Below are 12,374 nucleotides of genomic sequence, written 5' to 3'. Positions count from 1 at the left end.
CCCAGTGGGCTGTCTGACGCCAGTGTCGATTCTGGTCAAGGAAGATGAAGCCCAGTATAATCAGTAGTTTCTTTTTAAAGGAATAGTTCTCCAGCCAGGGTTCTGTGTCTATTAATTTTGCGACTTTTTCACTGTTATATCATTGTTACTTATCAGGTATTTATTTACCTGGCACATAAAATGCTTAATAAGTATTAGTTCCTGTGGTCAGCAGAGTAGTGAGCCCCGAGGCTGTCCTGTCCTCATCCCCCAAAACATGTGAATGTGCCACTTGGCAAAGGGAATTAGGATTGCAGAAGTAAGTAAGATTGCTAAACAGCTGACCTGGAAGATGATCCTGGGTCATCTGGGTGGGCAAAAGAGGAAAATCAGGGAAATAGCCTTTCTAGAAGCATCTTTACCTGCTCTTGCTGGCTTTGAAGATGGATAAAGGGAGCCAGGAGCCAAGGAAGGAGGGTAGCCTCTAGAAGCTGGAGAAAGCAAGGAAACAGGCTGTTCCCTAGAGCCACCAGAAGGAATGTAGCCCTCCCTGCCGACATCTTGATTTTAGCCTAGTGAGACCTATGTCGGACCTCAGATCTCCAGAAGAATAAGATAATAAATTTGTTTGAATCACCAAATCTGTGGTAATGTGTTGTATCAGCAATAGGAAGCCAATACGGCTGTAATTGTCACCTCTAGAAAACTGTCAGGAACTGTGTAAGATTGCTTTCAGGTTCCGTGTGTCTTTGCCTAAGTTTTTACTATTGGAGGGAAAGCAGTTGTGCATGAGCTGTGAGTGCTATAAAACTCCTCAGCTGCTATTATTTATGTAGAACTTATATCTTAGTAACAGCATGAAGTTAGGGCTGATAGTAATAGTCTCCCGACACCAGAGAATCTCGTTACTGTACTATGAGTGCCATAAATGACTTTGCATTCATTGCCAGGAAGCTGAAAGCCTCGTAGCGAACTGTTTAAGAATGCAGGCCCTGAAGCCAGGTTTCCTGGGTTCAGATTCCTGCCCCAACTCTGTTAGCTGTTTAGCCTTGGTCAAGGGAGGTAATCTCCCTGTGCCTCGGTTGTCTGGTGTGTAAAATGGAGGTGAGTGTCTTCCCCCGTAGGGATGGCGCAAAGTGAAACACAGTCCTTGTTACAATAAAACAAGCATCCAGTCGGTGTGCTGCTGATGGTGATGCTGTCGGCTAGTGGGGTGCCATGGTGCTTCTTTTTGTGTAGTAGCTTTACTCTGGCTTTGCTGTATCTCCTGCTGCTTTATTTTCATTTTGCTTTCTTGATTTATGTTTATTCTCTTCTATGAGCATCTGTAACCTGCCTCAATATGTCTTAGGATGAAGCAGGCCATAAGTTAGCATATTAGAGGATACTCCACTACAAATCATAAAAATACAAGTCTATAACAAAAGCAAAAAAAAAAAAAAAGAAGAAAAAGAAAAGAAAATCAGCTTATAATTGACAACTCCAGGAATGAATTCAGGCGTGGCTGGATCTAGAGGCCTCTGCCTTCATCTCTCTCTCTCTCTCTCTCTCTCTCTCTCTCTCTCTCTATCACACACACAATCTTGAAATAATTAAGAATGGTTGTAGCATTCACCAAGAACTTCTGGGAAACAGGCACATGGGCAGTGCTGAGAATGAGTACTTGGTAAACAACTGTTTGACTTTTTATCAGCACTTAGACTTACAGAGAAGTCGTGGAAATAGTACAGAGTTCGCGTGTGCCCTTCATTGAGCTTCCTCTGGGTTAACAATTTATTAACCATAGCAAAATTATCAAAACCAGGACATTAACATTGGCCCAACGTTCCTGACACAGATCTTAACTCAGATTTCACGAGCGTTTGCCCCTCGTGTTCTTTTTCTGCTTCAGGACCCAATCCAGTATTCCACGTTGCATTCTGATGTTTCCTGTATCCTTTCTAGTCTATATCAGTTCCTAAGTTCTTTCTTGTCTTTCATGGCCTTGATGCTTTTGATGACTGTTGACTGGCTACTTGGTAGAATGCCTCTTGATTACAGTTAACCAGCTGTTTTCTCCCGACTCGACTGAGGTGATGCATTTTTTGAAGAGTACACAGAAGTGCTGTGTCATCAGAACCTCGTGTGGGGGTACCTGATAGGTCTACAGGTCATGTCCTTCACTTGGTAGTGGTGGCCTCTGCTGCATTTCTCCACTGTAAAGTCACCAAGTTTCCTTTGCCGCTGAGGGAGATCTTTGATAGTATGAAAACCCCTGTTTCTCCTAAAACTTTTGTTCACTGGTTTTAGCATCCATCAGCAGAGCCTGCCTGAAACGAACAGTCTCCTGGTGTTTGTCTCATGGTTGTGTATGTCTTTCATTCCATTTATGTTTTTTTTTTTTTTTATGATAGTCACAGAGAGAGAAAGAGAGAGAGGCAGAGACACAGGCAGAGGGAGAAGCAGGCTCCATGCACCGGGAGCCCAACGTGGGATTCGATCCCGGGTCTCCAGGATTGCGCCCTGGGCCAAAGGCAGGCGCCAAACCGCTGCGCCACCCAGGGATCCCTCCATTTATGTTTATACTCAGAATTTACCTGTAAGGAAAAGCTGTCCTTCTACACCATTTATTTAGTCAAATATTTATATCCATGTGAACTCACTGATGTTTACTTGGTCTGTGAGTTAAAGTACAATACTGTCATCTCTTACTTCATTACTCATTATTCCATAAGGAATTGGGAGCCGTCAGCCCTTAGAGATGAGCTTTGTTAGGTTGGGTTCTGGCTCTCTGAAAACCGCCATCCTTTCTCAAGAGTTTGGCACCACAGGGCATGTTAGGCTCACCTTGTATTGTCCTGCCCTGGAATCAGCCTCTTCTCCAACACACTCCACTTTCTTTTACTGGAGAATGCTATACAGAAGCCAAGATCGGGTCAGCACGAGTGCTCACTGCTGTCGGAGTTGGCCTCAGGCCCTGTCCGCAGACAGAGCCGGGAAACGGGCGTATCTGTGAGTCCATGCACACAGACTCACCTCAGTGTGCTCATTCCTGGTATACACCTGAAGGCATCACAGCATTTCCAGACCATGGCCCTGTGAGAAGTACAGCATTTGCATACAGTGTCTTTAGCCTCACATTGTGCAATGAAAATATTGACTTTTCTAAATTTACTCAGGTGCGTCTTATTCCTGATCCCCTCCAGTGTGGTTATGTTATGCATTTGTAATAGAGTCTCACAGAGGCTGGTGGGTCCTCAGTTCATGTGTGTGAAATCTTATCTCATTTTCTGCGGTAGCTCTGGATAGATTGACTTTTCTCTTATCAATGTATATAGTATAGGGATATTTGGAAAATTGTTTTTATTTCTTGGAATGTTTTATGGACATTACGATTTAATCTTAGGGCCTTCGCCAGCCTTCCTCTCTTGCCCCCCACCCCCCTGTTCTCAAGCTCCCTTGGCTCACTGAGGGCAGATGAGGTGCAAGAGATCACACACTGGCATTTGGTGACTTTCCTCTAAGTTATTTTGCAGCTCTAAAATTCTCCAACTGATGCTGCCAACGGAGTTTTTACGCAGAATTTACTTTTCACTTGTTTTTTGTTTGTTTTTGGTGAGAGCATTTTGGGAAATCAGAAACTATGCAAGCACTTCTCAGCCACTTCCAAGTCCCAAGTGTTGGGGTTTTACCAGCAGGATTTCCTTGGGAGATTTGAAAAACTAAAGCTTGATGAAGCTAAGTGCTGCTGAGAAACAGCTGTTTTTGTTTAATGCCTTACAATCGTACTACGCAAACAAATCCCAGAACTCCGTTGTTAACTGCTTACAAACGTAACATTGGAACCACTCATTCATCACTGATGACTAAAACCTAACCACTAAAAGGCTAGGCTAGTGGTGAGGACACCAGCAAAATCTTCCCTTGTTTTTATCAGCAAATCATTTAAAAACTCTACAGAACTTTTGTTGGTTTTTCTCTTCCAGTACTTAACGCTGCCGCTCCATCCCCGTGTGGTTGGCCCTGTTTCCCCTGAGAACTCTCCTGGCATCTGGATCTGTTCCTCGGTGTGTAATGTGCTTGTCTGGCTGCTTCTAAGATTTTTTCTTTATTACTGATGTCGAGCACCTTGGTTGTGATGTGCCTTGGTGTGTTTTCTTCTCCATGATTCTTGTCCTTGCGGTCCATCCATGTCCTTGGATGTGTAGGTTCACAGAACAGCCTCCACTGAGTAGTTCACGCATTCCTGTCCCGCAGGACTCCCACTCACTCATGCAGTTGCCTTAGGGTTCCCTGGTGCATTGTTCCTTTTTTTTTTTTTTAAGATTTTATTTATTTATTCATGAAACAGAGAGAGGCAGAGACAGAGGCAGAGAGAGAAGCAGGCTCCATGCAGGGAGCCCAACGTGGGTCTCGATCCCGGGACTCCAGGATCAGGCCCTGAGCCAAAGGCGGTGCTAAACCACTGCAACACCCGGGGTGCCCTGTTCTTTAAGTGTCTGTTCTTGGAAATTGTTTGGTTTTGTCTGTCCTTGCAGGCGCTGCGAGGTGGCCCCAGGGCAGCCCGGGTGGCTTTTCCTGCCTACCAAGGCGGTACCCTGCTGGTTACCGGCAGACGCTCTGCTCACCCCCAGACTGGTGGGAGGCGCCATGTGCCCCTCGGTTGTTGCAGCCTGTGCCTCCCCGGGTGCTTCTCTGCCTCAGGTGGCGGCCTCGTGCGCCAGTGTCCGTGGGCATCAGGCTGAGGCTTGGCTGAGCGCCCCGCAGACCTGGCGATAGGCTGGAGCCTGAGCCCCGCCACCCTGGGGCCTTGGCCCTGTGTCTCCGCGCCGTGGCCAGCAGTGCCCGGGCTCCCGCCGCCCCAGGGTTTGGAAGCTCTGGCCCGAGCCGTTGGGCCTACCTCACTGTCCCCGCGTGTTCCAGTGTGACAGCTGTGGCGTCGGCCCCGTCCCGTGTCCTGGGTTGGGGGGCACATCCAGTCCCGGTCACTTCGTCGGCTGGAAGCAGAGGCCTTGTTCTGCTGATTTTGAATCTAGTAAGTTGAGCAGTTCTCAGTGAGTCCTGGAGCTGGTGCCTTCAGGTCGCCGCGCTGTCACTCAGCTCTCCGTCGTGCATCCTCCCGAGCGCCCCCTGCCGCCACTTGGAAGCAGTAACTGTTGCACAGACTTTAGCCCGGGCAGAGCCCCGACTCTGTGGTGTGGCAGCGGGGCAGGTGTCCCCTCGCGGGGGAGGGAGCCTGCAGTAGTTGCTGGGTGTCCCTCACCCAGACCCCGGGGCCGCGGGCCACAGGGTGGCGGCTGCACGCACAGGCCAGCGCACACGCACACACTGGGGCACTCTCAATGGTGAACCTGCGAAGTACCTGAACCGACAGGGCACGCATCTGTTGGGAGCACGCGAGGGCACACGGAGAGGGGACACCCGTGGTGCCCCACCCTGACCTCGCATCCTCTCGGGGGCGGTGGAGGTGCACAGACAAAATGTTGCCAGAAAACGCCTCGTGCTCAGCCTGCGGGTGACAGTGCGGGAGCGCCCAAGAGGTCGCAGAGAAGCAGCCGAGCCTGATGAGTGGGGGAGCCCCTGTCCGTCCCGGCGGCCGCGGGCCCCAGCACGGTGCCTTCGCCCGGCCCGAGACGTCCTACGGGTCAGCAGAGCCCAGGGCCCAGCCGTCTCGGCGGCTCCCGGCCCGGCCTCGGAAGCCCAAGTGAGGGGCCCGCGCGTCCTGGGGGCTCCTGCCTGTGAAGTGAAGGGGGCGGCGGCCGGGAGAGCCCGAGCCCGAGCCCGAGCCCGAGCTCCGCTGCCTCGCACCCGCCAGCCGCCCTTGGCAGCAGGGCAGGCCCCGCCCCCGCGCCCCGTGAGCCTCGGGCACTTTGAGCGCTCCCCTTGCCCTGCGCGTTGGAGGCGGCGCCCGCGCGGGGGAGGCCCGGCCGCCCGGAGAGCTTCACCTCCGCGGGGCCCTCCGTGCACCCGGGGAGCCCTTCCCCTTCCTCCCGCGACACCCCCGAGGTCTCCGGGCGCCCGCAAGCCCAGGTGGCCGCGCCCCGGGCAGGGGCAACGCCTCCTCTCCGCTCCAGAGGCGGGGGCCTCTCCAGCCGCCCTAGGGCGCCACCGCTGGGCCGCCTGCAGTCCCCCGGGGCACCCGGCCGGCGCCCCCCCGCCCGCCGTGCCCGCCCCTGGGTCCGCGCACTCAGCCAGTTCTCCCGGGGCGGCCTTTCCCGATTAGCTCGGGGCTCGGTTTGTCCCCGCGGGAGCCCCGGGGTCCGCCCCTCGGGGGAGCCTCGGGGCTGACCCCGGGCAAGGAGAGGAAGAGGATGGCGCTCGGGGTCGGACCCAGGTGCCCGGTGGCGGAGAGCCTCCCTGCTGGGCGACGGCGACGGCGGCGCGGGGCCTCCCCGGAGCTCCAGCCCCGTGCGCGCCCCGCAGGGAGGGCCCGCGACCCCCAGCTCGCTCTGCGCCTGCCCGCGGCGCGCACGCCCACCACCATCACACCATCACCGCCGCCCCGCAGGTGCCCGCCCACCACCATCACCACCACCACCCCGCACGTGCCCACCATCACCCTCACCCCCACCATCACCGCCGCCCGCAGTCACCCTCACCCCACCATCACCGCCCCGCCCGCAGGTGCCCGCCCACCACCATCACCGCCCCCCCCCGCAGGTGCCCGCCCACCACCATCACCGCCCCCCCCCGCAGGTGCCCGCCCATCATCACCGCCCCCCCCGCAGGTGCCCGCCCACCATCATCACCATCATCACCCCCACTCCCACCATCACCATCACCCCACCATCACCCCCCCCGCAGGTGCCCGCCCACCACCATCACCGCCCCCCCCCGCAGGTGCCCGCCCACCACCATCACCGTCGGACCCCCCCCTCGCAGGTGCCCGCCCATCACCATCACCGCCCCCCCCGCAGGTGCCCGCCCACCACCATCACCATCACCCCCCCCCGCAGGTGCCCGCCCATCACCGTCGGAACCCCCCGCCCCCCGCAGGCGCCCGCCCACCACCATCACCGTCATCACCCCCACTCCCACCATCACCCTCACCCCCACCATCACCCCCCCCGCAGGTGCCCGCCCATCACCGTCGGACCCCCCCCCCGCAGGCGCCCGCCCACCATCATCACCATCATCACCCCCACTCCCACCATCACCCTCACCCCCACCATCACCCCCCCCGCAGGTGCCCGCCCATCACCGTCGGAACCCCCCGCCCCCCGCAGGTGCCCGCCCACCACCATCACCACCATCACCCCCACTCCCACCATCACCCTCCTCACCCCCACCATCACCCCGCCCGCAGGTGCCCGCCCAGAGGTCCTCCCGCGGGGCCGCCCCTGGAGACCCGCCCCACCCCCGCCGCCCCCCCGAGCCGCGGTGGGCAGGGCCTTGCGCGCGCCTCCGCTCCCCGCCGCGCCCGCGCCCGCGCCCGCCCCCGCCCCCGCCCCCGGCGCCGCGGCGGCTCAGTGTTCGCAGGCGGCCCGGCTCCGCTGCGCGCCATGGCTCGGAGCCTGCGCGGCCTCCCGCGACGCAGCGTCTGGCTGCTGCTGGGTGAGTAGGGCCGGGTCGCTGGCGGCGAGGGCGGGGGCGAGGGCGGGGGCGAGGGCCGGCCGGGGCTGCCGGGCACCGCGCCGCCCCCCGCGCCCGGGAGCGCACCGGCCCGCACCTGTGCCCCCGCCGCGCCCCGACCCCGGCAGCAGGCACCGTGCGGGCGCCCCCCCCCCCCCCCCCCCCCCGGCTCAGGTGCTGGCGAGCGGTCGCAGGCAGCTGCGGACCTGGACCTGGACCTGGACCTGGACCTGGACCTGGACCGGGCCCCCTGGGACGTGTTTGCGAACACCAGGGCAGCCTCCAAGCCCGCTTGCTTGTGAGCTGGGGCCTCTGGCTCGTAGAAATTCAGGGAGGGACTCACCCTCGGTGAGGAGGCTTTCTGCTTGGAGACGGGCTGTAAACCGGGCCCCGGGCCGGGGCAGCAGGGGCAGGGCCGTGCACCGACTTCGCCCGATTTCGGCGAAATTGTCCTCACGGCTTTCCTGTCGCAGTGCCGGGAAATCTTTCCAGACCGCTCCGGCCGCTGGATCCATCTCCTGTGTGTAGGGCCCTTGAGGGGAGGAATCCAGCAGCCCCGGGAGGAGGGGGGTCAGCCTGCGGCTGCTTCCCGCACCTGTGGGCTCTCCCCGAACAGGTGATGTCGGTGATGTCGGGCAGAAGCACCTGCAATGCAGGTCCCCCCCCCCCCCAGTGCTGCTGCTGGTGGAGGGTGACCGCTGCGCTGGCTCCTGGGGGCCGCAGGGCAGATGGCCCGGGGCCACCTGAGGACCTGGGCCCGCAGGGCAGGCCGGCCGGCCAGGCTCGGCAGGAAAACCCTTCGCATCTGCTGGCCCCGTAACGACTGGTCTTGCCCCTTAAAATGTTTGGCTGAAATTCTGCATAAAGCAAAATCTTAAAATAGTATTCTGTCCTTATGTTGTTGGGATCCCTTTGGCTTGACGTGGGATTTAGATTTACCGTGTTAACCTCCTAAGAAATGAACGTTTCTCTGCTAACAGGGCAGGGAGCTGGCTTGTGTCATTTTTTTTTTTAAACATAACTGACCAAATACATACTCTCTACTGGTGTAGGAGGCTGCACCTTCTAAAGCCTGTGTAAATAAACACCACGTCATGAGAATATATATAAAGACCTTCCTTGTCGACCGGGAAAATGACCCACATTCTGGTGGAAGTCCAAAGTCCGATAATCTTAACATTAGTCTGAGGAGTCTGGCTGATGTGATAGCTTTATTTTTATTTTTTTTTCCAAATAAACACCACTCTTACGAGGTTATCAGTAAATTAATGTCATCAGAGCCCAGCAGCAATTAGTAGAATTGTGGAGCACGCAGGGTTTTCTTCCCGAGTTGTTCATAGGAGCCACGTCTCCTTGGCGGTGCAGATTTCGCTACCCAAAATAGCAATGTGGAATTTCTCTTTTCTTTTTTTTTTTTTTCAAGTATGCGAGTCCATAGGTTCAAGAACTTATCTGTAACAGTTTTACAATGAGGCTCTTGTAAACCTGGGCTTTGTGCATATTCTTCTGTTCACGGAAGACTCTGAAATGACCACATGCATCTTATAAACTCCGTATATAGCCACTGAAAAGTTTTTTTCTCCATCAGAAAAAAAAAAAAAAAAGGATGTTTCCAGAGGACCGGGGTGATTCTGTGATGGCCAGGTCTGTTGTGAACTCTTGTCGGGAGCCCGCCCCCCACTCAGGAGCGCTGGCTGTCGCTGCCTCCTGTGAGCTGTCCCCTGGCCCGGGGGACACGCGCCTCCCCCGCGTGCTGGGGCGTCGAGGCTGTTCTTGCGAGGCCGCTGTGTCCACCGAGACACGGGACTCTGCATCATGCACGTGTAACTGTGTGGGACCGACGGGGATGCCACGGGAAACGCAGTGCATGTGACTTCAGATGGTGGTGCTGGCTTCAGTCTGGAGGCTGGTCTCACCCTGGAAGCCAGATCCGAAGGATTCTTATTTATTTATTTATTTATTTATTTATTTATTTATTTATTTAATTTATTATAGTCACAGAGAGAGAGAGAGAGTCAGAGACACAGGCAGAGGGAGAAGCAGGCTCCATGCACCGGGAGCCCGATGTGGGATTCGATCCCGGGTCTCCAGGATCGCGCTCTGGGTCAAAGGCAGGCGCCAGACCGCTGCGCCACCCAGGGATCCCCAGATCCGAAGGATTCTTATTTGTTCGTCATCTCAGGGTGTTTGTTTGCATTCCCTGGGTATTCCCCTGTACAGAGAAATTTCTGGGGTTTTGTCTCCCTTCCACAGACGCTTGCTGGTCAGTCGTAGGCCAGAGCTGCTGAGACACGCTTATGTCCACACTGCAAGTGGGAGGGAGCAACAGGCCCAGGAAATGTTCTGGGTGGAACCCTCCCTTCAGGCAGAGAGCTATGTCTCTTCTGCACCCCCCGAGTTTTTTTTGTTTGTTTGTTTGTTTTTTGTTTTTTGTTTTTTTCTTCTCCCAGAATGAACCAATTCCACAACTTCTCTGTAGTTGAAATTTGGGTCTGGCCGAGTGTGGTTGCCACTTGTGATGTGAATTCCAGTGAAAATGCTGAGCCGCCAAGGGTGGAACCCCCAGGTTTGGCTGCCAGTGTCTCCCCCCCCCCCCGCCATCAGGGGCAGAGCCCATCCTTCCCGAGGACCCCCTGGCACGGTGGGCCTCCTCCCCGGGGACCCCAGCTCAGGCCTGGCCACAGGGCGGCCTCGGGGACGAAGGGGAAGCCCCGTCCCAGCCTGTGAGCCGCCGGCTGGGGGACCAGGACAAGACAGACAGACAGAGGTCTCCTGGCCCTTCTGGAGCCTCAGGGGGAGCCCGCGGGTGGAGGTTCCACCCCGTGAAGCCGCCGCCTTTGCAGGGCAGGTGGGGAGGGGCAGGAACAGGCCCCAGAGCCTCCTTCCCGCCCCGGCCTGGGCCCGCCCGCCTCTGCGTGGAGCAGAGGAGAGGACACTGTCCCCCTGACACGCACACGGAGCCCCCAGCGCCGGCCTGTCACCAGTCCTCCCGCCTCCCTGACTGGGCGACCGCGGCCCGAGGAACAGCTCCAGAGAACTCCCCGGTGCCCGGGACGAGGGTTATGTCAACTCCGGGCACCAGGGGGGCCCCCAACCCACACAAGACCTTATTCATTTTAACATAATGAGGTTATTGTTGCCCGTGGACGATTCTTTCGCCCTGACATTGTTTCATCTCCGTGTTCTCCTCGACACGGAAAGGCCCGGGCGGCCCGGTGGCAAGCAGCCCTGCGGAGCCGGGTCCCCGGGGGCCCAGCAGCCGGGACTCGGGGGGCGGGTGCCCGTGGGCCTCGGGCGGTTCCCACGGTGCCTCCTGGGAGCAGAGCAGAAACCAGCCGCCTGCTCTCCAGCCCTGGCCCCGCTCCCCCCTGCGCCCTGCCCTGCCGGGCCGCCCCCGTCCCCCCCCCCAGGTGCCTGCCTGCTCCAGGAAGCCTTCCCTGGCTCCCCAACCCCCCCGTTGTCCCTCAGGTGGGCCCCCTTCCCCCGCTGGTCACTCACAGGAGCTGGGGTGCAGCGGACACTCCGGGGCTCTGCACCCCGTGCCCGCAAGGCCCACCAGGGAGGAGTCTCCTGAGCCACACGCACCTGGGAGGCCGAAAGGCAGCACTGGACCCGAGCAGATAACTGGACGCTGATGACTGCCCTGTCACCCCTTCTGACCAGTCATCAGCCCGAATAAGAGCAGTCACGTATCCAAGAGCAGAACCCACGTCAGGGGAAGAGGTCTAGAAGGCATAATCCCTTAGGACCTGTGATGCTGACACCCACGGTCCGCTTTCTCGCTGCCTGCTTATTGCCTCTGGAAGATGCTGTGGGTCTGTCTGTGAAGGAAGATGCTGCTGGCTGCGTAGATGGGAATATCAGGGAGCTTTGGGGAAAGACTCAGCTATTTTCTTATTTTTGTGAAGACGTTATTTATTTATTCATGAGAGACCCACAGAGAGAGAGAGAGAGAGAGAGAGAGGCAGAGACCCAGGCAGAGGGAGAAGCAGGCTCCACGCAGGGAGCCCGACGCGGGACTCGATCCCGGGACTCCAGGGTCACGCCCTGGGCCGAAGGCAGACCCTCCACCGCTGAGCCCCCCAGACGCCCCCATCCAGGCACCTGCTGACGGACTCCCGGCTCGCTCCACCTTCCCGGCCGCTGTGACCACTGCTGCCGTGGCCACAGGTGTGCACGCACCCGTTGGCGGTCCCGCTCTCCGTCCTCCGGCGTGTGCGCCGGGACGTGGAACTGCTGGGTCACGCGGTGGTTCTGTGTCGTCACACGGTGTTTACCAGCTCGGGCGCCTGCCCTACCGCCTCCTGCCACGACGACAGCGGCGTGGGTTCCCGGCAGCGGCGCCCGCGGGTCCCGTTTCTCCACGTCCTCCCGACACGTGTCCTTGTCTGGGTTTTGGGCGGTGGCCGCCCTGACAGGTGCGAGGTGCCATTCGTGCCTTCTCAGGTGGACTTTAACTGCGTCAGGGACAACGCTGTGGTTTATCGCTTCCTAGTCTCGCGCTGGACGGCTCCACCGCCCACGCTTTGGATGTTCCGCGTCACTTAGTTTTATTTGTTTTAACCAGATTCAGCGTCCCGTCTTCTTATGGATTCGGGGACACTAACGGGTGCCCCCGCAGCCAGCACAGAGCGGGCGCGTCAAGGAGGGGGCAGGGAGGCGGGGTCCCTGGGCCAGCAGAGCAAGGGGACGGTGAGCGGGCTCCGCCCGGAGGGGCACAGGCCACGCGCGGAGAGTCTGATGAAGGCCTCGGCGCGAGTGGGGGATGCCAGGCCGTGGGCTGAGGGGACCCTTCCTCTCTCCCCTCGCCTGGCTGCCCACAGCGGGGCGGGAGCGGGAATTCC

At 58.0% G+C, this 12,374-nt stretch overlaps 1 protein-coding gene across 1 annotated transcript in view; it reads left to right on the top strand.

Annotated features, from left to right (window-relative positions):
- The first annotated feature begins 7,391 nt into the window (after positions 1–7,391).
- RAMP1 (receptor activity modifying protein 1) overlaps positions 7,392–12,374 on the top strand; it is a 38,437-nt gene continuing 33,454 nt past the window's right edge. The window contains exon 1 of the mRNA XM_055300695.1: positions 7,392–7,512. Coding sequence (XP_055156670.1) covers positions 7,461–7,512 — 52 coding nt within the window. The 5' untranslated portion in view covers positions 7,392–7,460. The remainder of the gene's footprint in view (positions 7,513–12,374) is intronic.

Source organism: Nyctereutes procyonoides, unplaced genomic scaffold, assembly GCF_905146905.1.
Source record: "Nyctereutes procyonoides isolate TBG_1078 unplaced genomic scaffold, NYPRO_anot_genome, whole genome shotgun sequence".
Taxonomy (NCBI): Eukaryota; Metazoa; Chordata; class Mammalia; order Carnivora; family Canidae; genus Nyctereutes; species Nyctereutes procyonoides.
The sequence above is the reverse complement of the archived record's forward strand: the minus strand, read 5'-3'. Positions and strand labels throughout refer to the sequence as shown.